The 25,672-nt window shown below is 38.8% G+C and overlaps 2 protein-coding genes across 4 annotated transcripts; both read left to right on the forward strand.

Annotated features, from left to right (window-relative positions):
- The first annotated feature begins 234 nt into the window (after positions 1-234).
- On the forward strand, positions 235-13,885 carry LOC100703935 (endonuclease domain-containing 1 protein-like). 2 transcript variants are annotated; one of them, XM_025901016.1, is made up of 4 exons: positions 235-488; positions 618-665; positions 1,599-1,937; positions 13,472-13,885. In XM_025901016.1, exons 1-4 carry the CDS (start codon positions 279-281, stop codon positions 13,853-13,855), a joined length of 981 nt encoding a protein of 326 aa, XP_025756801.1. In that variant the 5' UTR covers positions 235-278; the 3' UTR covers positions 13,856-13,885. The 2 variants fall into 2 exon arrangements, with proteins under 2 accessions (XP_025756801.1, XP_019210289.2); XM_019354744.2 differs by lacking the exons at positions 618-665; positions 13,472-13,885 and adding an exon at positions 10,231-11,210 and having other exon boundaries at positions 244-488.
- Positions 13,886-16,283: 2,398 nt separating this feature from the next.
- LOC112843133 (uncharacterized) lies at positions 16,284-23,546 on the forward strand. Of its 2 annotated transcripts, XM_025901013.1 has the most exons (3): positions 16,284-16,407; positions 20,540-20,875; positions 21,367-23,546. In XM_025901013.1, the coding sequence occupies exons 2-3, from the start codon at positions 20,540-20,542 to the stop codon at positions 22,186-22,188; spliced, it is 1,158 nt and encodes a 385-aa protein (XP_025756798.1). In that variant the 5' UTR covers positions 16,284-16,407; the 3' UTR covers positions 22,189-23,546. The 2 variants fall into 2 exon arrangements, with proteins under 2 accessions (XP_025756798.1, XP_025756795.1); XM_025901010.1 differs by lacking the exon at positions 16,284-16,407 and having other exon boundaries at positions 20,223-20,875.
- The last annotated feature ends 2,126 nt before the right edge of the window (positions 23,547-25,672 follow it).

A 25,672-nucleotide genomic window follows, 5' to 3' on the forward strand; every position in this document is an offset into this window, starting at 1 on the left:
GCATTAACAACCTAAAAAACACACAAAACGAAAAAAAACAAACAAACAAAAAACATGTCGAGCACTTGCAGACTCAGCAGCACTTTCAGATTAGCATCTACAGTATATGAATGTAATACCTTTCATGAGCTGTGTTATATTATATTATAAATATACTTATTTATTATTTAATGTTTTTTTTAAATATAAAATGTGTTATTTATTGCAGTAACATTGCTTTTTTATGAAATACACTTTGCTTCTTAGAAAGAACTCAAATAAAAGGTGAAGTCACTTTAATGTGGAAAATGATGCATGTAAAAATGTTTGGTTGGGTTCTGAGAAAATTTACGAAGCATTTCCGCACTGAAGAACACCAAAACTACACTTCTTCTTTAGCTCAGTTTATATGTGAGGAAGGCAGTTCAGGTCCTCACTGGCTGTCTTGTTTCCTCTGTTGTATGAACCTGTTACAAGGTCATTTTGCTGGTTTTCACAGATCATTGGTGGTAAGAACTTCTCCACTTATCCCTATTTTATTCATCTTTTAATTTGTAATTTGGGTGACTGAAAAGGATTCTCAGTGAATATTGTCAAGCTTCAGTCTCTGTTTGGTTTTGTTGTTCTGGTGTTTCAAGTTTCAAAGTTCTGGATTCCTGATTCAGCTTTCCTGTTTTACTTTGAAGGTTAGCTTTCTTTCTTCTCTGTGAATGTCTTCACCTGTGTTTTGTAAAATAAATGTATTCATCACCTCTGAGAACAGGTGGCACATGTATGTTTCAGTATGTTACCTACAGTCCTACTCTTATCTCTTGTCAGCAAAAAACAAACAAAAACAAACATAAGATGAAACAGGAAATTCTGTCTAAGTGTGTGCTGTTTGTGCAGTAGTGATATTTAAATGAGAAAAGCTGAGAATGACTGTTTTGAAGCAACTCAGAATATCTAAAAGCCTTATTGAATTATGTTTTAGTTATTGTCTGGCTGACTTTGTGTTTTCCTGTAGATGATGAAAAACTGCTTGAGTTTCTGTCAGTTTAATCCAACTGACTTCTGACTGTTGGTCCTCTGTAAACAGAAAGTGTGAAGAGTGGGTGGGGTTCAGTGTTCACAGAATGCATGGTTTATTTTAAATATTATATATTAACCTAATTTTTTTTACTTTTAAGAATGTGGTCATGATAAAAAATAATATCCTATACTGGTTTATGTTTTACAACCTTTTCACAGTAAAGAGAGGAGCTGGTTGACCTTGGATGACCTCTAAAAGCTTTTATTAATATCTTAAAAACAAAAGCTATTGGATTCGTTCTACATGATTAAAAAGAATTCACCTCAATGATACTGGAATCCTAGAATAGACACTTGGACATAAACTTAGCTCATAATTGGAAACCTTCATCCTAAGAACCAACAGTCACACAGGTGACACCGCTACTTTACACATTGAGGGAAGTTTCTATTAAAGTTTGAACACTGACTCTCCCACAGTTTTCCTGACTGTAAAATTGGTCCGGACTGTTATGGGTTATTATGCATCTATATGTATGTGTCAGGGAATGACGAAGTATGTTTAATGTAATATCTGTCTTTTTTTTCCCTCTAACCCGATGACACAGGGCTCACCGATGATATCATTGATGATGCAGCACCTCCTGCCTCTCGCTACTCTGCTCCTTCTGTCCATTGTTCCCACTGAAACCAAAGTGGTGGCATCAGTGGCACAATGTAATGAGTCTTTTCTTGCGCAAACTCCACCAAACATCCCAGGAATTTTAGTGGGAGGGAATATCAACGACCACAACAGATACAAAGTGATTTGCCAAACTTTGAGAGACATCAGGAGGTTTGTGACGCTGTACGACACCAAGAACAGGATTCCAGTTTTTTCTGCTGCAGAGTACAGAGGGGGACCTGCAGGCAAGAGGCCCAAGATCAAATGGATGATTGAACCACAGGTATCATTATTAGTAACAGTCATCAATTTTAATACATCTTTTTAAGCTGTAATAAAATATGTTCATAATGCAGTGTTACATGATGATAATACTTACCACATTTATTACTGTGAATATTAGTATACCACTAAAATTAAACTACCCACAGTGCTATGCTACTGCTGTTGGGACTAAAGCACTGCAGTGAACTACAAAACTTTTATGGTAACACTTTATAATAATGTCATTCTATTAACCATAATTGAGGCATTAGTACGTAAAACATTTCCTCTTAATTAATAAGCTCATGTTTAACACGTTCATGGTAACATTTAGAGAGGCTGAAAAAGTGATTAACAAAGTATTTAAATGTAGATTTATATACATAGCAATTTAGATATGAGCTCATTGTTTGTGAGTGTTCTAATAAAGATTGTATTAATACTTATTTCATACTGTAATTCATGGTTAATTCAATCAGTTAATTGTTATTTAGTACTTTGTTTGACTGCATTTAAAGTGAGGAGTATTTTTGCCACATAAAGCATTTATAAAAGAAAATGAAAGTGTTTCAAGTCTGCATTTATACATTACATACTACGGATGAGTAATCCTCAGTAGTATGTACTACACTGTAAAATCTAATTAGTTCCCAGAACTCAAAAAAATTATGGAAACTCGTTGCCTCAAAAAAATTGAGTAAAGCTTAGCTAAAAATGACTAAGTTAGGACAACTTATTTATTTTGAGTACTCTGTACAAGCTCATTTGTTCCCAGAACTCAAAAAAATTGGATCAAGTTTACGTAAGATGACCAAGTTAGGGCAACTTACTCATTTTGAGTACACTGTACAGCCTTGTTAGTTCCCAGAACTCAAAAAAATTATGGAAACTCGTTGCCTCAAAAAAACTAAGTAAAGCTTACTTAAGATGACTGTTAGGACAACTTATTCATTGCAAGTCTGCAGTATTAAGAATAACTTGATATTTCTGACTGTACTATACTAATTGTTTACCTACTGACAAACATGTTAAGTTCAACTAAATGAAAAAACAATTTGTGGTAACCTGATTATGACTAAAAATAATTAACAACACTTTTTGTAATGATGTTAAAATGAGCCCAACTTTTATTTTCAAACACAACAAAGTATAACAGCCAACATACTGGACACTGTTCTGCTGAACAACAAACAATTATATTGCCATCACTGTTATAATTTTACAATGAAACAAAGTCTCAGATGTAATTATTCTGAAAATAAGTTTAGGCCTACCACAGTTTGTTTTGTACTTACATTACTTATATTTATTGTTCTGTCACAAGTGCAGTCTCTAATTTAAACAACACATTTGTTTTCCATTCCAACACATGAGCTGGAATGTTGTAATATTTTAAGGATGCTTGTTTCCAGTCCAGGCATTACTGCCTGAATGACTGTCATGGATCGAGGTGATCCAAATGTAGGTGCAGAAGAAAGTCTTTAACTTCCCTTAAGTACAGTGGCAGTGGATGTGGGTTGGAGATGCAATGAGCTTGAACCTGCAGGCGACCATCTTCACTGACCACACCATCTGTGACAGAGGACTCATCTCTCCTGTTGTCCTGCAAGCAAACAATCATATTTTTTGGAACATGAACTTAATTGCTTTCTTAAAACATTTTTTTCTGCATTTGGTATAGAACAGACTCCAATTTAGACGATCTCAGGCCCCCTCCCCACCGGAGAGGTGACATTCAATGTCCCAAATTGTCAGTCTGGATAGCCCTGACCACCAACCGACACACAATAATGTCATGAAAGCATCATTTTAAAAAGGGCTATGCAAATATGGCCAATAACTTTCATTCTAATGATGTGCAAAATGATTTTGGGCACAAAACAGATTTTGCTGTTAGAAAACTTGCAGACTTCACTATATACAGTGTAGACCCTCTAAACTAAGTTTGGGGGATGTGATCTTTCAAGAAATGCAGACCAAACTGTTGTTGTTTGTTTACTTACACAGCATGTCTTGTAGAATTAACTGTGGTCACCAGCAACAGCATAGTGCAGTCATATCTCAAGTCTAATAACAGAAGACAGGAAAAGATCAGTAAAGAAACAACTTCCCCAAACCAAAGCACAAATAAAACAATAAGTAAAACAGGCTGATCTAAAGTATGATTAAAGTTCAGCCTGATTAATATAAATGTCACTGACAGTTGCTAATATATTGGAAAACCAAAATACTTACTGATGTCTTTCTGTCCAACAGCAGGAGTGCTGGTCCCGAGCCTCAAAGACAGTAAGAAGCAAGCAGAGGGAGAAAAAACAGAACATTTTTCAGAAACTGATTTGATCCTTAATGGCTGTGCAATCATTGTAACATAGAGTTTGCTTATGTTGTTAAATAAAGGCTAGATTTGACATTAATAGATGCCACAGATGTTCTAAAGCTGCCACAAAACATGAAAAAAAAATAGACGTCTCCGAAAACGTCGGAGCATTTTTGCAAATATGTGATGTCTTGATAAATCGAGCAGATATTTGAAATTTACACAGCTACATTCTCGCCTGAAAATATCTTAAAAGTTTATTTTGTGAACCAGAAAAAGTAATAAGTTTTTCAGCGGCGCTCCTCCGCCATTGCCGCGCTTACAAGTACGCACAGGCTCCGACAATCGTGGCCGACAAATGCGATCCTCCTTTTCCCCAGACTACCCTTTCTGGGTAACAAAATAACCTTTTAAGATATTTTCAGGCGACAATGTAGCTGTGTAATGCTCAAATATCTACTTAATTTATCACAATATCACATATTTGCAAAAGTGCTTCCACGTTTTCGGAGAGCTCTGTTATCCACCCCCCACATCCCACCAGTGTTGCCAACTTAGCGACTTTGTCGCTATATTTAGCGAGTTTTCAGACCCCCTTAGCGACTTTTTTTCTAAAAAGCGACTAGCGACAAATCTGGCGACTTTTTCTGGTGTTATTGGAGATTTATTTATGACGACTTTTTGACGTGAAAGTGGGTATCGCTTTTACTCTCAACAAGCAGCGGGTGCTGCCGTGGGCACCTCGCCCGTACCAAAGCGCTCACAGGCGGAGGATAGTCCTCCCCCAGCTGCTATCAGGGCAGACGATGTTCACACCTATGCGTCCGAACTGCAAGTGAATCGCGCATGAGCGAAGCCGCTGCTGCCGCACTGACTGTAAAGCAGTCAGTTCTTCTTTTACTGTTATGCTGTTTTGTGGATCACGAGGTTTAAAACTACTTATAAACACACACACACACACACACACACACACACACAAAGTAACTCCACCAGAGTGCCTCTTTCGGGTCTTTTTTGCCAGTCCAAGCCCGGATAAAGGAGCAGGGTTGGAATTCTGACTTTAAAAAAAACAATAATTGCTAAAATAAATTTAATTTGTAGTTCTAAATAAATTCTAAATGCATTTAGGACGTTTTTTACTCACTTTATGTCTCTAACACAATGTTATTTCTCTCTCCAACAACGTAGGTTACAATTATATTAGCATGACCAATTATGCAAATTAGGCGATGATGTCATTTAGCGACTTCTGGCGACTTTTACGGTGCGTTCACACCGAACGCGATAGAGGCGGCCAGAGCGTCAGGTTTACATGTAAAGTCAATGGAAAGAGGCTGATGACACGCGATTGCGCGTCCGGCGAAAATTCTGAAGCAGATTTGCGTCGCCAAAACGCCAAAACGCCTGAAACGCGCGTCAGTGTAGCGCGTCTGGCGCGTTTGACTCGCGGAAAAAACCACGCGCGTGAGTTTTTGTGTTGCATTTTGTGCATACGCGTCTTTCGCCTCTACCGCTCGAGTTGGAAAAATTTGAACTCCAGCGTCAAGTCGCGCCGCGTCAACCAATCAGGAGCCTGGTGACGTGGCTGTAACCAGGTCAAAGGGGCAGATCAAACCAAAGCCCTTCATTCTTCATTCAGTATGGAGGAAAAACTCATCAACGCAGTGGCTAATCGTCCAGAACTATACGATGCTAGCTGCTACTTCTACCGGGACAGGAATAAAAAGGACCGAGCTTGGAGGCACAGAAGTGAGGAGATCGGGCAACCTGGTAAGTTCATTTGTTCTTCTTTTTAATTTTCAGACTGACCCGATGAAGCCGCGCTAAAGCTAGCAAGCCCGCCTACTGTCCCGCTATTTTCCCACTGATGTACAAATACCGTTCTGGTTTTATGCATGTTGTCATATAGGAATATATTGTTTATTAATAAACAGCACACAGTGGTCCCGCTCATCCGTCACTGCCTCGCTTTTTCGCTGATTTTTCATTGGACCGTACAGCATTGCATTCTGCAGCCTGATTGACAAATCTCCTCCGTGTCGTGTCTCCTGCGCTTGCCAAATTGATCATGTTTGGTTTTGATAACCATCACGTCCAATAGAAAAAACAGCACAAAAACACTCATAACTATGACCCTCATTCGGAAATAGACACCTGCACCGGGAGGAAAAGGAAAAGGCGCACGAAAGTGGCAGGCAGATGAAGACAAAACGCGGCATAAAAATACTTTTACGTTTTGCAATCTACAAAGGTTTGCACTTTGAGAATCAACTTGTGAGAACTGTGACTAATGTTCATGTGTGTGGGGAAAAAAGTGTATAAAGTGCGTGGCGAGGGGCTAGTTATTCTGAGAACCCCTGCTGCAATAAAACAGGGACCACTGTATATACTTTCTCTATGATTATTGTATTCAACCTGTTAACAGTTAATATTGTCTTGATAGAACCAACTGATTCTGCTGCAGAGCATCCCCTGTTGCTTCTCCTGGCTCCCCAGTCCCTGAGCTCCTGCTGCTGCACCCACAGGTATGTACAGCAAGCACTGATAGCTTTTTACTCGGTGTGGGATTGCCTTGTGATCACCTTTACTAAATATCTACAACTAATCTGATTATATCCTGTTTTGTTTTTTCAATGTTGAAATTAAAATCTAGTAGCAGCCTTCTCATTTCTTTGTGTATTGTGCTGTTTTACAGGCCCAGAGAGGAGGACAGCTCCGAGGCAGATGAGGGACGGGTCCCAGGACGGTCCATCGGCAGTGGAGCTGGCCATCCTGGTGTCCCTGAAGAGGCCACGCCAGTCTGCAATGGAGCATTTCCTCCTCAGCCTTGTTCCTGCTCTGGAGAGCAGCTGGGTCCTTTTTATTCCTGTCTCTCTGTAAATACTTATATTTTATATATTTATGTTTAATGTTTTTCTGTTTGAGAATTTTAATATTATTTCAAATAAATTTTTATAATGACTAATGTCTCAGTTCTACTACACAGCAAATGTTGGCACACGACTTGACACATGTAGAATTTATTTCATATTATACTAATGACAGAATATACTAATACAGTGGGATGCAAAGGTTTGGGCAACCTTGTTAATAGCCATTATTTTCCTGTATAAATCGTTAGTTGTTACAATAAAAAATGTCAGTTAAATATATCATACAGGAGACACACACAGTGATATTTGAGAAGTGAAAAGAAGTTTACTGGATTTACAAAAAGTGTGCAATAATTGTTTAAACAAAATCAAGCAGGAGCATAAATTTGGGCACCACAAAAAAAGAAATGAAATAAATATTTAGTGTATATCAATGTGTGTGTCTCCTATGTGATATATGGGGGGCCTTTGTCTGGACGTGCTTCCCATCCAAAGCTTCACAGCAGAGAGGGAAGTTCCAGCGCTCCTGGAATCCCTCTGTGATGGACCGCCAGTCTCCAGGTGAAGGCACAGCCATGAAGTCGCCCACTAGACAGTCCCAGATGGCCGTCGCTACCTGGGGGGTGATCTGGCACACCGTGGACACACCGACTCTGAAACTGAACGCGATGGTCCTGAAGGAGTCCCCGGTGGCAAGGAACCTGGACAAAATTGTTCAAAATTAGTATTATGTGTACTGCAGTTACAAAATACATTATTCAAATTCCAAAATACTTTTGTGATGTCAGATTTAAATTACAAAACATAAATCTTACATAAAACATTTTCTAATTATAAGGATAATTACATAATATATATTAGATATAATATAAAACAGTCAGTTGTGTTTTGTTTTAACTTTACCATATCATAATTTGATTGGTAGCAACTTTTACCACTACAGTGAGCCAATCACTCATAATTCCTAAACATGTAAATCAGGCAGGAATGAAGTAAGACATTAATAGAAATAAAGAGTTGTATGTTGACATGTAGCCCTTTCCTTGCTTAAATCATTAATATTTTTGAAAAATTAATCTGTGATAAGACATAGCTTATCAAGATAGAACCATATAACTAAAGATGAACCAAACTGTTCACAATTTTATCTACCTCTCAGTTTAAAGAAAGGCTGGTGACCCCTGTTATAGAGTCTGACAGCTGCCAGGATTACATACAAATATTCATCTATACCAGAATTAAACCAGGTGTAAATAAGGAGTGAGTATCACTACAAAGATTAACCCACAGTGGCCCTTGTACCAGTTTGATATCAGCAAACACAGAGAGCATACACTGATAGACACCACAGCCATGCTATCAATGCAAACACTGATAACAGCATAAATTGAATTAAATCGGGACTTGATGAGACCTTTCAAGCATCACTAGAAATATTATAAACAGTCGTCTCCATACCACAGTTTGCTATCAGTAAACACCGACGGCATTCATTGATAGCATAGCACATCCATGTTAGCAGTGTATAAACGATAGTTTAGCATATTAGCACAGGTATCAATAAAGGACTACCGTATTAAACACTTTTACTAACCGCAGGCAGATGGACAGGCGCTCTGCAGGTGGGATTGAGCGCCTGTAGTTGGTGTCTAGGCGGGCGATGCTTGGACCAACGCGGGACAGCAGGTCCTCAAACTGGGCGAGGGAAAGACGGCGATATCGCTGAAATCGGCTGTCATCCAGGCGCAGCTCCTGGAGCAAGTGGTGAAACTCACCAAACTGCTCACCCGTCTGGAGGACTTGATGGACCCAGGTACGGCGAGGACGTCCTTAACGCTGCTGCTCTGCTCTCCACAGTAAATAGAAACGCTAGCTCGACAGCTGCCGTCTAGCAAAGATACTGTCTGGCACAACTTCCTCCCACATCCCTCCCACATTTCCGGTTCACGCGCGTCAAAATTGCGCGCGATGGATTTTTCTTGGACACGCGTTCGAGGTGCGAATGTGCACGCGTCAAATTAGGGGCGTTTGGGGCGTTTTCGCTCGCGCCTATCGCGTTCGGTGTGAACACACCGTTAGGACAGCCAATAGCGATTTTCCTTACTGAGGAGTTGGCAACACTGCATCCCACACCTACCTACCCCACCCCTAACGGCTGCACCTCCCGAAGAATTTTGTCTGGGCTCTTATCTCACTTATTTATTTCAAACAATCAACAGAAAATTTCACCACATAGTTTTATGTAAGGTTTTTAAGGCTGTGGTGTTAATTTTTAAGTAACATGAGCCCAGCGGCAGCAGCAACGCTAGGCTAACACTAACTAGCTAGCAAGATTTTAAACCTGGTGCTAAACTAAGAGAAGCCACAAAATCAGTTTGAACAAGGGTAAACATTTACTCACCAAGTCAGTGTATCAGTTAAAGATCCACAGCAATGACAACAATAATATCTTGAGCTGACGCTTCTCCAGGTTTGCTCAACATATTCCATAAAAAATGCACCGTGAACATGCGGACTGATCCGAGAGGGAGGAGGACGGTAGTCACGTGGCATTTTCAAAACACATCTTTCATCCTTCCGCACTGAGAAGCAAAACTTCCAGCTTACTTAGTTTTTCTAAGTTAAGACAACTCAAATAAATGGAGTTTATCAGCGTTTTTGCATAAAAAGTACTGGTAACTTATTTAAATTGAGTTCTAATAACAAATTGATAAAAATTGAGTTCAGCCTATTTAATATTTTTAATTAAACACAATATTACATTTTACAGTGTAATACTAATACCTCACTAATGCTTAATAGTCCGAGATTATTATAAAGTATTACTGCTTTAACTTATTACTTATATTCAGTGATCCCACTTATATTTTGATGACGCTACATAGATTTTGCATTTTTTGTGATATAGGACACATCTGTATATTTCCTATGCAACAGCAGACTTGTCAATCAAAGTTTGCCTTTTTAAATGGTAGCATTAAAATATGTAAAGCTCACACCTTAAGCGGGCTGTTATTATGTTTAAATTATACAACTTTGATCAACAAATTAATAAATGTACATTTAGTCCACTTTGCAGCAACCATGCATGGATCACTAATATATCACTTTCACTTTTATAGCTTGAAAACCCAACTGGTGATGCCAATATGATACTACCAGAAAAGAACATCTTCTACACCCACCAGGCTGGGAACATTGATTACCTCAACCTTGGACAGTTTGACAAAGGACATTTATTTCCAAGTTCTTATAGATCTGATGATGTTGACAAAAGATCTACCTTTACCCTGACTAACGCTGTTCCACAAAGAAGACGATTTAACAATGGTAGGTGGGAAAAAATGGAGAGATGTGTTAAATGCATTCTGGATAATTACTGCATTAACAAAAACAAACAAACAGAAGGCTTTGTAGTGATCGGAGCACAGCCCAGTAGCAGCTTCTTCCTCAACAACAGGATGAATATTCCTTCAGTGCTGTGGTCGGCCTTTTGCTGTTACAGTCACAGTCAGAACAAATGGCTGGCAAGTGCACACTGGGGTGAGAACAAAGATGATGGCCTGAAATATCTGGAGACCAAGACCTTGGGAGAACTCCACACAGAGCTGGGAATTGAAGCATTTCCTGGAAAACACTGTCCTAATGACACAAGTGTCACTCAGCTTTACTCAGAACCTGCATGTAAATCCCATTGCTGACAATAATGGAACAGAAAGAAGAGTACATCTACTCCTCCTACAACCACTGCTATGCCTTCAGATTCAACACTTTTGTCTTCTTTTTCTACATCCAACTCACCGATCCCTCTCAGCACCACAACTTTCTCGTCACCTGGAACATCTGTCCCACTTTCCCCCACATTTCCAAATTACAGTACCACATCTGGCAATCCAACAACTGGCCCTCTGGGTACTACAACCAGTGTTTCTACTGCTGCAACTGTCCAGATTTCTAGCACATTTGTCAAAAAGTTTAGAGTAGATGAGAGTGATGAGATGAGGTGGTGCCTTGGAGAACATCAGAAGCATTATTGTGAAATGGAAGGCCATCATCAGTTTTTCTCAGGTTTATTGATCATTTCATGCTGTTTTTCTTACCAGAGTCTCTCTAAACATTGTTCTCTAACAGACAGATACCATAGACCACATCACAATCGAAATATTGTTGATGCTTTATGAAAGAAGCTTGCAATCCCAACTTTTGGCTGAATAAACAACATCAACATTACAATTTTCCTAAAATGAGTAGAGAAGTTAAAAATAAAAGAAGTTGGATTATATCTTTCTAGCAAAGATAATCATAAAGCATTTAATATGCATAAAGGGAAATTTAGCATGGTTTTAACATAAGCAGTTATATTACATTTTAATCATAAATGTCTGATTTAAACCACATATTTATTAACCATTCATGCCTGAGATGATAATGAAGTAAAAGGTACAGATGTGATTTAATGAAATAATAATGTTTTTGTTTCAGGGTTCTTATAAAGTATTTCTTAAGTTGTGGTTCCTGCTTTGTAATCTCCATGTTTATTCTTTCCCGTGTTTATAATGACCATAGTTTCTTTAGTTTGGGTTTTGGTACTTTGCCTGTCTCATGTGCCTTGATTTCATGGCTTTATTTGCCCTCCTGAGTGCCTGATTGATTCTTGTGTTTTGTCAGATTTCCTTTCTTTGTTTTTGTCTTGTTGACATTTATTCTTCCTGCATTTTGGGTATTTTATCTGCCAGCGCTGTTATTTTACTTTTACTTAAGAGTCAGAGTTCAGCCATCATTGTGATTATTACACTGTACTCATGTACAGTGTAATACAGTGTACTCATACTCAAAGTAAATGATGTGACCAACACTAACTGCTTTGAGATCATCTCCCTCAAATATTGAAATACAACTTTACATTTTATTTGAAAATGTCAGAAATTTATCAAATAGCAAAAGCAGGGAAGATGTGAGACAATATTTACACACACTGATGTGCTGGTTTACAGAAGAATGTTTAATGATGTGTTCACCAACAGCTATAGAGATAAGAGAAGTATTTGTCGAAGTATTGAGCTGTAGTACCAGCTACAACTCAACTGGTTGAGTTGTAGCTGGAGGCTATCCCAGCTGTCAAAGGGTGAGAGGAGCTATGGACAAATTACCAGAACTGTTGAGAGACAGATCTGAGAATAACCATATAACCCAGCGCATCATTGAACTGTGGGTGGAAGCTGGAGTACCTGGAGAGAACCCACACCAGCACTGGGAGAAGATAGAATCTCCACACCGAAGACCAGGAAACTGATGGATTCACACCCAGGATCGTCTTCCCGTGAGGCCGTGGTGGTAATCACCGTGTCATCATGCAGCCCATGTTGAACTGTTGTTGTTGAAATGTTATTGTGGTTCTAATAAATGACAACTGGAGCATCAAAGAGTGCATTTTGTGTTTTCTGTAGGAAAATACACTTCAGTATTTCAAAAAGGCATCATTTTAAGTCTGGGTAAAGTATTTTTATAGGAAATCAAAAAGGATCAAACTGTTATAGAGGATAAACGTGTGAATGACTATTAAGTGGCATAGATGCTGCCTTTATTTGCAGCCCAATGTCTGTTCAAAACTAACTTTTCAGGAATAATTTAAAATAACTTCCAGTGTACGATGAAGCCCTCTGTCTGTAACTCAGGGTATCACAGCATGTTTACATTGTTGACAGGTGACAAAAAGAAATGTTCCTTTTAGGTAATCAACGTTATTCTTACCCTGTAACTCAGGATAACAATAATAATGACATTACTATTATTATTATTATTATTAATAATGATGATAATAATAATAATAATAATGATAATAATAATAATAATCCCAAGATGTAAACCTAACCATGTCACATATTCAACTATGTGTTCTATAAAAGATTTCACTACAGTGAGATGTATTCAATTTAGAATTTGAGTCAGTCAGATTTGAACTTCAAGGTAAAATTGCCTATTTATAATTAATATATTGCTAATATCCAAGTAAGGTTATTGCTCATGTAACCTCTGTGTCCTCAGTGGCAGTGAGTCATGTCAGTTTATCTCGATTCACAGGTTTTTGAAGCTTTGTATTTTTTAGTTTTCATGTCATGGTTCGTGGGAGCAGCTCAGGGGTTTTCAATTTTGTCATCAGGATGGCACCCTGGCTACTCTCGGAGCCGCCTATGTCGCACCTGAGCCCCATCCGCTGTCCTTTACACGAGGCCTATTTAAGCCAGGGCTGCCTACTACTCATCGCCAGTTCGTTCAGTCACTTACTGTGGTGACTAGGCTTCGTCTACACTCCGCTCTGCCCTCGTCCTGTCTTCATGTTTAACTCTGCTCCCTTGTGCACAGGTGTCCATACAATCCCGCCCTGGACTCATCGCCTGTTGTTCAGAGGAAGTGTTCACCTCCTTGTTCCACCTCTGTCGTCAGCTCTCATCAAGGGAATCATCATCCAGTTGCTTCACCTGCCTTTCCTCCTGCAAGCCCCGACTCTCTTGGCAACTCAGGGAACCATTCCTCCCTTTGCACTGCCCCTTTCTGGATTCTCCCACAGAAAGCCTCTTGAAGCTAGCCTGGCCCTGTAAGCCCACAATGCCTTTGTCAGATTCTCCTTACTCACCTGGTCCTTTACCTGCCAGTAACTGCTTCTCCCTCTTTTGCAGAGCTCCTGTGGTTCCTATTGCGGCCTCTCAGGACAGCCTTGCTTATAGCTGTCCCCAGGGGCGGTCCTAGCCTGTTTAGTGCCCCCTCCCCCGACACACACAAGCCACATACACATACACACACACACACACACACACACACACACACACACAAAACATATAAAGAATTGTACATTAACTTATGTTATTGTGAAAGCTGTTGTCGGAACCATACTGAGTTTAACCAGACAAATATTTTATATAGTGAAAGACAGAGAGAGTGTGCAAATGGCTAACAGTCATTATAATTTATCATACATTGAGAATAGCAGACAAATCAGCAATAAACCTCCTCCAATTATTGGCTAATTAATATTGTGCTGAACAGTCCAAAAGACTCAATAAGCCACATCAGTGTCTACTGTCTGTCTACTGTCTACTATCATAGCCGAGTGGCTAACAAAGGTAAAAAGAAGTGTTCCCAATCCCTACTAATGAATGTTATCTTGTTTCAGGGTGTATAATACCTGCTGTTATCCAAACACACATCTGCTTACCTGTATCTGTTGCTTGTTTCTTCTCTTCTTTTCTCTTTTTGTCTAAACTGAGGACCTGATGGCTTTGACCTTTTCTTGTCCATCTTCCATCAGTAATTTTGCACTCCACTCTAATAGACCTACACCTTGTATAGGGTTTTTTTTTCCTGGGATTTCACATAACCCAGGAAACATAATGAATTCATAATGGGCTTGGATTTACAATATTATGAATGAAATGTGCTCTATTTGGAAGCAGCACGCCCCCTCCCCTTTCAACAAGTTGTGTGTGAGACTTCAGCACAGCAGCAGCAGCAAGCAGGTGCACAGAGGGCCCTCGCGCTCACTTTTCACGTACATGTGTGTGATAGAATTTAGAAAACACATCGGTACAAATTCTAAGTCTATATCATGTCTTCTGTTTGTTGTAGGGCTGTCAAGGTTAACGTGTTAACGCCGTCATCATGATTAACGTAATTAAAATGTTTAATGCATTCAACCCATCTGGAGCGCTGACAGCCCTAGTTTGTTATTTTGCGAGCTGGTTATTAGATGCTGCTCCAGCCAGCCAGAGAATTCCCCGCCGCCCCTCTCCTCCCTGTGCAGCAAGCAGCAGGTGCACCTCGTAAATGGCGGGTGCCGTTACTCCTCGCAAATGGGCGATAGAAAACCGATCGGTGTATGCAATGGTTTATTTGTGCGCCCGCTGTTGAGTTGTACATGCACGGGTTGTTGATTTTACATGCGAGGAATTTAACTGGGCCTGTGAAATGAATATATTTGCTCTGATCATTTTTTACTTGCACATTTATTATGAGTATAACTCTAAGAACTGAACACTGCTGATAGCTGAAGTTTGGCTTTTTAATTAGTACATGTTGCAGTGTAACTAATTAAACAACAGCTTTACCGACCTGATTACAACCTGTTTAGATATCATTTAACAATCAAACTGAGATATATATGCATAATATGTGTATGCGTGATATAAACAGTAGCGCGGTCATGGTTGGCTGCCTGTACCTAAACTGTCGGGGCCTATTTTCTGCTCCAGTGCAGTCCAGGCTCCACCTTTTTGCTCTTTGCTGTGTGCCTGCAGACAGACTCCATGTTAAACTATGACAGCATCATCTTCACTGCTGCTGTTGTAGCCTCTGTTTGCTTAGTGTTGCCATATCTTTCATTCACACCCCTGTTCCTGCAATGGTTTCTACTGCAGGTCTTTCTTCAGATGCAAATGTGGGTGAAACGTTTGCACAGTGACACTACAGAGTCGTGCATTAAACGAAGCACAGAAGTAAAAACTTTGCAAAGATTTTTAAAAATATTTGAGTTTCTCAATGAATAGTTGCAGTCCTAATTCAAGCTAATTTTTAAGTTGGCTTCTTGTCTGTTTGAGATCAACATGCAAAGAGACACAAAAACAACACAAAAAAACAAGATGACAGGAACAGAAACTGAATGAAGGCCTTGCATTTCACAGTCATAATGTTTCTGAGAACAACCACGAAAAGCAGAACATTCAGACTAAAATAAAGTAACTTACTGTGAAAACAGACTGCTGTATCACCATCGTCAAACAAACCACATTAGTGTGACAGTACATCTCAAAGTGTTAACATGAAGAAGAAAAACAAATTAATGTACAATCCTGAAGTCTTTTCTCCAATAAGAGTCTCACACACACAGCAATGTCTTGTTTGCTGCAACTCGACCTGTCAAACCTGCAACTCCAAGTCTTCCCTTCACATTGGAAACAGACCTGCTGACTACAAACACTATTAAACTGTGTTTAAAGCTGTGCTCTGCTTATCACACAGGCCGCTGACTCTCAGAAACACACACACGTTGGTGTGTGTGTTTGTATGCATACATAGATAGAGAATGAGAGACGAAAGGAGAAAAGAGGAAGTTGAGGTGCTAGACTATACACTGACTACACACTGTGTAAAACTGACAATAATCATAACATACAGACTTTAACAAAATTCTGAGTAGGCACTTACTTCCTCTTTGAGCCTAACTTATATTTAAGGAGGGTGACTCTGCACCGCACCATTTATCTCATTTCCACTGCTCTGTTAACCCATAAAGGAAACCTGAAGTGGTAAGAACTATTTTCTTTATTTTATTCATCACCTCACTGGTCATCTTAGTGGATGTGCGCACACACACACACACACACACGCACACGCACACATTTGGAGTCAACAAAGTAAAACCAAATTTCATTAGTTAGCATAGCAGTCACAACAAGCTGTACAAACTAATATGAAGTATACATTAATTCAATTAAAGCAGCACAAAGTTAAAAAAAAATAAAAGAAAAAATTGATTCTGAACTCCATTACTGTAACCCTTCTTCTTAACTTTCTCTTAAGCTTAACTAAACTCATAACAGGTTAGATGTTTACCTCATTCCAAAAAGGATTAAACATGAAACGCAGAATAAAAGTTTAGTAGAATCACATTTTCTAAAGATTTATTGAGTTGTTTGGGGCAGACTGAAACTGAATTTCACTCCATCTCAGGTCACTTGGGCTGAACTTGTCTGGCTGTTACATAACAGACACTCTACACCATTAAAAGAATTCATGATGATGGTTATGGGCAGAAATCTGTGCCATCAGAAACTGAATTTGAATAAGTTAAATTTGAATTTGAATTACTCGGATTGAATCTGAATTGTAACTTGAATGAAAGCTTTTGAAAACTGAATTTGAATTAGTCTAATTTGAAATTGAATTTATGGTTTGAAAATGAATTGATTTGCTTTGAAACTGCATTTTATCCTTTAAAAATTCAGCTCTCGAATAATTTCACATTCACTTCTCACCATTCAGTTTCAGTTCTACAATTCAATTTCAGTTCCAAAATTCAGTTTTTTGGGACTTACATCCGGTTCCGGTTCAAGCGCAGATTAATAGAACTACAGACTGATAGCGTTACTGACGGAATCTACAGCGTCTTGAGCTGAATTAAGACTTCAGAAGTCATTCGTCATGTCGAATGACCAGCGGATAAACTCTCAGGTTGGTAATGTATAAGAACAAGCGTCATGTTAACAATTGATAGCCGTACAGTAACTTTTATGCTTATTGTAGCTGCTAGCTAAAAACGCTAATTTAGCCTAGTTTGCCCTGGATTCAGCTTTGACAAACAAATATGATCGACTGTTTCTAGTAGAATTCCAAAGTTGTCATCTTGTACCCTCTCAGAGCCCTGTATGCTTGCAGAGACCCCTACAGTAAGGAAACATGCAAAACGCTGTCCAAACCTTTGTATTTGAGCTTTATTTATGTCTTACACAGCATCCCAACTCTTTAGCTAACTTAATAACTTCAGCTAAAGTGAATAGTTAGTCTTATTCATTAGTGCAGCGTTACTGGATCACCTCTGTTTGAAGTGATATAATATGATATACAACTATCACTGAAACAGCAGACTTTGTAAATAAACAACACTTCTCATTCTCTAAACGTTTGGCCACGGCTGTAAATTACACTATCAGTGCTTGTTCACTCTTGACAATAATTACATTTCTAAATTCTCTTTGTGCATTTACAGGTAAACAATATCTAATATTTTATCTAAATGACTGCTTTGTCTTTGAAAAGGTGAAGAGCCTGAGGCCGGTGACACTCCAGTTCTACTCTAAGTACATCCTTACGGTGGCTCACAGGACAAGGCGACATTCCTGTTCTGCCAGAAGAGAAGAGAAACTTCAGAGTCTTCATGAAGTTCAACCAAAACCTGTCATATGGAATATGACAGGGGTCTCAAACTCCATTCCTCGAAGGCCGGTGTCATGCAACTTTTCCATGCCCTTGATAACTGGAGTTTGAGACCCCTGCCGTATGGTGTTTATGCAGTTTTCTACCCCACAGTTACAGCATGTCTGACTGCCTGTTCAGCATATGCAAAAATATATGATGAGTTTAAGCATGTGATGACTAAGGCCTTCCATTATGGTGTTTGTCATCACATGTCACAGACATCTGGATGATCATTTGGAATAAACAAAAAAACAAAAAACTTGTTACTTCATCTTTTATCTTTATTATTATTATTGTTCTTATTTTACATTTTTCATTGTTAGGCATTAGGTTTATTTGTAGTAGTCCTTTCCAGCTTCTTTCCCTCTTCCATGTTACTGTGTCAGCTTGTCAGCATCTATTTGGGGTTGGGAGTGGAACAGGAAGTAAGGAACAGAAAGTGCCATTTAAACCAGGAGAGGTTCTTATATTTCAGAAGAAGGGATTAATTCAAAAGAAATGACCTCAATGCCATATTTTATTTAGGAACCCTAGAGAGCACTTTGCAAAATAACACATTCTTATAATTTCACCCTCAGATGAGCCAAGCTACGACTGTCAGGGAAGGTGATGTAGGTACAGAGCATGTGAGAGTGGTTAAGTTGATGTCTCTTGTCTAGATGAAGGCACAGGAGGGATCAATGGCACGGCGTAGAGATTCAGTATCTTCAGTCTTCAGTGGACACTCCATTTCTGGCACAAAACACCTGTAAAAGATGGTCGATTTAGGAGGTGACCCGACAACTTCAGCCTGTCAAACATAGCAATGGAGCAGTATGTTTAAAAAAAAAAAAAAAATCTAATTAAGCATGCACTCAGTACCCTAAGAATTATTATGATAGTTAAACACAGTGATAGTTGTATATCATATTATATCACTTCAAACAGAGGTGATCCAGTAATGCTGCACTAATGAATAAGATTAACTATTCACTTTAGCTGAAGTTATTAAGTTCGCTAAAGAGTTGGGATGCTGTGTAAGACATAAATAAAGCTCAAATACAAAGGTTTGGACAGCGTTTTGCATGTTTCCCTACTGTAGGGGTCTCTGCAAGCATACAGGGCTCTGACAGGGTACAAGATGACAACTTTGGAATTCTACTAGAAACAGTCGATCATATTTGTCAAAGCTGAATTCAGGGCAAACTAGGCTAAATTAGCGTTTTTAGCTAGCAGCTACAATAAGCATAAAAGTTACTGTACGGCTATCAATTGTTAACATGACGCTTGTTCTTATACATTACCAACCTGAGAGTTTATCCGCTGGTCATTCGACATGACGAATGACTTCTGAAGTCTTAATTCAGCTCAAGACGCTGTAGATTCCGTCAGTAACGCTATCAGTCTGTAGTTCTATTAATCTGCGCTTGAACCGGAACCGGATGTAAGTCCCAAAAAACTGAATTTTGGAACTGAAATTGAATTGTAGAACTGAAACTGAATGGTGAGAAGTGAATGTGAAATTATTCGAGAGCTGAATTTTTAAAGGATAAAATGCAGTTTCAAAGCAAATCAATTCATTTTCAAACCATAAATTCAATTTCAAATTAGACTAATTCAAATTCAGTTTTCAAAAGCTTTCATTCAAGTTACAATTCAGATTCAATCCGAGTAATTCAAATTCAAATTTAACTTATTCAAATTCAGTTTCTGATGGCACAGATTTCTGCCCATAGATGGTTATCAAACGTGAAGTTTTGATCTTCATTTCCTGCTGGTTCAGTGAATTTTAGTCAGAGTGACGAAACCTTCATATGTCTGTATTCAGCACTGATGACATGTCCGTGTACGTGCCGTGGGGTGAAAGATCCACACTTTTTGTTTTCTTTGTGCAGAATCTGTTTACCTGCTCTCATTTGCTGTTGAAATAGTTTTCTGAGCTTTAACCTGAGAGTCTGAAAGCCTCAGTATATAAAGTCTTAATTATTGTTGAGCTGACTTTGTGTTTACCTTTAGATAGATGAAGAAAGACACTTAACAGGCTTGAATTGGTTTTAAAATGTGTAAGAATGCAGCTTCACATGCAGGTTTCAACCGCCAGATTTTCTATGGTTAGACACCTTTTTATGATTCACAGTTCAAGCTAATCCTTAATCCTTATCTTATGCCCGGCCTTTGTTCACCTGAAATAAACTGCTTTATTTCCTTTCCCGTTAATCCAACCAGCTTCTCACTACACGTCCTTTGCAAACAGAAGGTTTGAACTGCTATACGCCTTTTTGACATCACACAGGTTCAAGAGTAGAAAAAGAAAAGGATAAAGGAAGCATTTATGGTAGTCCTGATCCTTAGTTTTAGTGATTATTTGTGCATGTATTTACCTCATTATTTGAAACTTTATCTGAGACAGAAAATATGGTAAATTTTAACTGTGCCTCTTTAAATGTAATAATTTATAAAGGTTTTGGTTTCTCCTCTGACCAGATGAATCAGGGCGCGGTGATGACATTACTGAAGCAGCTCCTGCTCCTCGCTGCTCTCCTCCTTCTGTCCATTGTTCCCACTGAAACTGAAGTGGTGACATCAGTGGAAAAGTGTAATGAGTTTTTTCTGCAGCAAACTCCACCAAACATCACAAGAATTTTGGAGAGAGGGAAAATCTTGAACCAAAACAGATACAAGCTGATTTGCCAGACTTTGAATGACACCAGAACATTTGTGACGCTGTACGACACCCAGAACAAGATTCCAGTTTTTTCTGCTGCAGAGTTCAATGGGAACATATCTGGAAGACCCGATATATGGATGATTGAACCACAGGTATATATTAAATATTTGCAATATTTATTAGTTATGTGTAATAACTGTTATATGTTACTTCATAATAACTGCTGTGATGCAGCTTTCAAACTGAAATAAAATATTATGACAGTGCAGGCCTACGTACATGATAAACTACTCGATGTACAGGCTGACTCCAACACTCTAGTGTTGCTGATACCATTTCTACTAATTCAGTAACTCTGCTTATGATTTGAGGGCTCTACAGATGTTTTCCATTACATTACATTACAAAGTGATAATCAGCATTGTTCAGTATATGTTCCTAAAGACATCACTGAGTTCGGCTTCACTGAGTTTGGCTAAAATTAATTTAGATTATGTCAGTTTAAGTTTGCTCTATAGATGAAAAAAAAGTAATATCAGCTGAAATAAATGATCATGAGGTGATAACTAAACTCTTTTAATCTGTCAATCTATTTAGCAACAACCATGCATGACTTACTGACCTACCCTTTTGATTTTGACAGCTTGAAAACACAACTGACAATCCAAATATGAGACCATCAAACGACAGTATCGATTACGAGAACCAGGCTGGGAACAAAGACTACAAAAACACAGGTTTTAGCAGAGGACACTTGTTTCCAAACTCTTATGGATCTACTGATTTAAAAAAAAATTCTACTTTTACTCTGACTAACATTGTTCCACAAATAATTAAGTTCAACAGCGGAAGCTGGAATAAAATGGAGGAATGCATCAAATGTGTTTTGAATAAATATTGCATTAACAACAATGGCAATATAGAAGGCTTTGTAGTTATCGGAGCACAGCCCAGCAACAACAGTCTCAACAACAGGATCAATATTCCTTCAGTGCTCTGGTCGGCCTTCTGCTGCTACAGTCACAGTAAGAACAGCTGGCTGTCAAGTGCACACTGGGGCAACAACACAGATCATAAACCTGAACATCTGAAGACAAGGACCTTGGGAAAACTCCACAGAGAGCTGAAAATTGAAGTATTTCCTAAAACAAAATGTCCTAAAAATACAACAGTTACTCATCTGTATTCAAACCTTCCCTCTAACTGCTCCTGCCCAAAAACGTCAAGTAAATCTGCCCCTACTACATCCACAGCTACCACTTCGGTTTCTGCGTCTTCTTCTTCCACATATAATTCATCTTTCTCTTCCCCTGAAACATCTGTCCCACTTTCCACCACATCTGGCAAATCAACAACTGCCCCTATGAGTACTACAATTGCATCAGTCAAAAAGTTTAAAGTAAATGAGAATGATGTAAAAGGAAAACATTTTCTTGGACCTAAAAAGAAGAAAATCCCAACTTAAAAGTCAGATTTTTTTCAGTTTACTTGCTTAGAAGAATCATGGGAAGAAAGAAATCATTAAATCAAAAAGTGATTTGGAAAAGCTGAAAATCATGAAAATGTTAAAGGAAATAACCTGGAAATGAATCATTTACTTTAATGAAGACAAAATTAAAAATAATGTAAAATAATGATGGTTATTTTCTTAATCTGGTTTTACTCAGTAGGTGTTTTATTTTTTTTTATTCATAATAACGTTGTTATCATGTGCTGCAGCTGCCTTTAGTTTAGTTACTGTGTTTTCTTCCCTGTTTGGAATTTCTCAGACTATGAACACAGACATATACACCAGCTGTCTCAATATTGGAACTTTCACATCTAGATACTGTAGCATTGATTTATGTTGTGTAGATTTACAAATAGAGGATTAGACAAAAGTATGTGCATTTTACATATTTACAGGAGAAGGGAGCGTCTGTGCCCCTGCTCAATGTGACAAATCCAAATAACTTTGTATTGAGCCGATTCAGGTTTTACCATTAATTTGTGTCCCATGTTTATGTAAAAAAGCCAAATATTTCTGAGATGTGATTATTTTTCAGTTTATCATTGCTGCTTAAGTTGTATTAAATAGGATGTGATGTTTCATGTAACTGTTTTGCAGTGTTTGCATCATAAGCGTTATTTTGAAGTGGAAGGGCATCATTAGTTTTTCTCCTGTTCACTTTGATCATTTCAGGCAGATGTTGTTTTTTGTGTTTTTTTCTATTTACCTGTGTCTCTCTACACTCCATACTAGGTGCTGTTTTAAACTTCACAAGGCAACGCCTGTTAAAATGTCATAAAGAAACTTACAGACAAAACTCAGTGCTTAATAAACAACACATTAATGTGACAGCTGGGTCCTGTATTACCTGGGTGGGTGCGATCAAACTTCCGGTTGAGTGAACGCTGGTGCGACTTGCTGGCGCTACTCACCGTTATCTTTTTATCTTTTATTTATATATTCTTTGATACATCTTAACAAATGATAAATCTTCTTGTCTTCTACTGACACTACTGGTGATCTAGTGAATTTTGCAAGTGCCTGAGTATTTTGGGTCTAGTTCATCTGCCTGTTTGTTTTGGCCGTTGTCTACTGTTTAGCTTACCTGACTGTCCGTGATGTGGCCTAGCAGGATCTGCGTCTTGCTCGTGTGGGTCTGGATTTTTATGTCATTGGTCCACCGACCTAGTGCTGGACTTTACCAATGAAACAACTCAAGAGCAGGACTTTGTTTAAAAAGGTTGAACAGTTTGTTTGCAAACACACCAGGTGCTATATACAAAATGTGCAAGGGGGAAAAGTCCAGGGAATCCAAGAGTGGGGAAGGGCAGCCACAATCCTGTGGGTCACCGGTGTTGGGTAAGTTACTTTAAATTAGTAACTTAGTTACATTACTAGTTACTTCTATAAAAAAGTAACTCAGTTACTTCAAGTTACTCATTACTTTCAGAGTAACTAGTTACTAGGGAAAGTAACTTTGGTTTTACTCAGAATTCTCTTGTTAATGTGTTGCTTCCGTAACTGGATACCCAGCAAGATTGTCAGTCTTCTAGCTTGCTTACTTGGCACAAGTGCACCGTGCCACCTACCAATAGAAAGGAAAAAATAATGTGCACATTTCCACGAGAGAAATCCCACGCCTGGACTGTCGTTGACCGCCGCCATGATTCTAGCCTGCTTTTTACATCCAACACAAAAACTGCAGTCGTGGTGCTTTTGATTGTACTCAGAACTCGGAAATTCTGCCTTCTGAATAGGAAGATGTAGGTAACACCAGACTGCAGATGAGCTGCATACAGAGCTGGACTGGGACAAAAAAAATCGTCCCGGCATTTTGACTAGAGACCGGCCCGCCATTATAGGAAAAATCATAAAGCCTTTGAATGAAAATAAACACTGTTGTGACAGTGATGTACACTGTTCTGATGGTATATATGTATCAATCTATCAATTGTTTGTTGTAAGACTCAGATAATTTTTTAAAAGCGAGACATTTTAAATGAGAATAATAAAGAAAAGTATTTCTTTCTGCCCCCCTTTCCCTGTTAATGCCCTACCTGGCCCCCTGGCAACACTTTGCTAGACCCGCCCCTGCACAGTTACCAGCTGTCAGCTACGTAGAAAAGGATCCTGGTGTTATTTGTCTCTCAGAAACAGTTCATAACTTCCCTTCAACTCATTCATGTCACCTAAAAGGTAAACCTGTTTCTCCATCACCTGTTCAGCTCTGATGATTCAGTAAGGACATCTCCTGGTTTCATCTGCATGTTTCCCTCTCACCAGATAACCAAACCGACATCCGCTGGTTTCTTCTTTCTGGCGCAAAGTGGGCGATAAATAAACAAGAGAGAAAAGCCGATCAGCTGATCATTGATCAGTTTCGTGATTGAAGTAGAAACAGGAGGGGAGAGAATGAGAGAAGAAGAGGCAGCTGTGCAGCTTCAGCTTTGTGTCTTTTTCATTGTAGCTGAAGTCCGGGACAAACTGTTCCTTTTCACCTCAGTACGAAATGCGTAATATTTTCTCTGAATACGAGACAATTCTGTTTTTTACGGGACGGTTGGCAACTCTAATAATTAACCGTATGAACAAAATAAAGTTCAACATCAGTAACATAGCACCCACACAGCTGTATAGAAACTCCGTCATGCTAGCTAGCACGCAGTACGAAAATGTCAGCATAACGAAAACAAACTCCACCTAAACTTGGTTTATATCTGACTCCAATAGACTGCAAGTCATAACTTCTTACCTGAAGTTCAGTTCACCTGACACGCGGACCGGCGGCCGCTTCGGGTCTCTCCTCTTGCCTCCCTTTTCCTTCATCCACCTGCTGGCCTCCACCACTTGCTAATGTTACTGAATCTGTCGAAGCTCCGTGATAGCCACCGCAAGAAGTAACGAATAACGAGCCTATCTAAATCCCAGTAACGAGTAACGCGTTCCTGGTTTTGGCATAATAACTAGTTACCGTGCTCGTTACCACAATAATAACGTAGTTACTGTAACACGTTACTTAATAACGCGTTAGTCCCAACACTGTGGGTCACAAACACAAAAATGGCGTCTTCAGTCACACGCACCTCTCGAACACACTCATGTTAGCACTGTTGGAGGGGAAGCAAATATTTTCATAAATTGCTAATCATGCATAAACAATAAGCATGATGCTAAAGATTTTTGTGATCTTCGTTATTCTGAAATAATAAATGAAAATTTTTAAACCTTAAAAAATTACCTATGATGTACACCTGAGGTATTTTTCTTTCTTTCTTTCTTTTTTCATTACAAAGTTCTCATTACTTCATGTTGGAGCTTGTTAAATAGGTGGCTTAATGCAGGATTCCTGTTAGCTTTTTGTGATAAGTAGGTTTCAATGGTAATTGCAGGACCAAATGCTGCTGTTTTGGATGATATCATCTTGGTAACAGTTCTGCCTTTTTGCCCTTTGCCATGTTGA

This window comes from Oreochromis niloticus, linkage group LG3 (genome assembly GCF_001858045.2).
Source record: "Oreochromis niloticus isolate F11D_XX linkage group LG3, O_niloticus_UMD_NMBU, whole genome shotgun sequence".
In the NCBI taxonomy this organism is placed as follows: Eukaryota; Metazoa; Chordata; class Actinopteri; order Cichliformes; family Cichlidae; genus Oreochromis; species Oreochromis niloticus.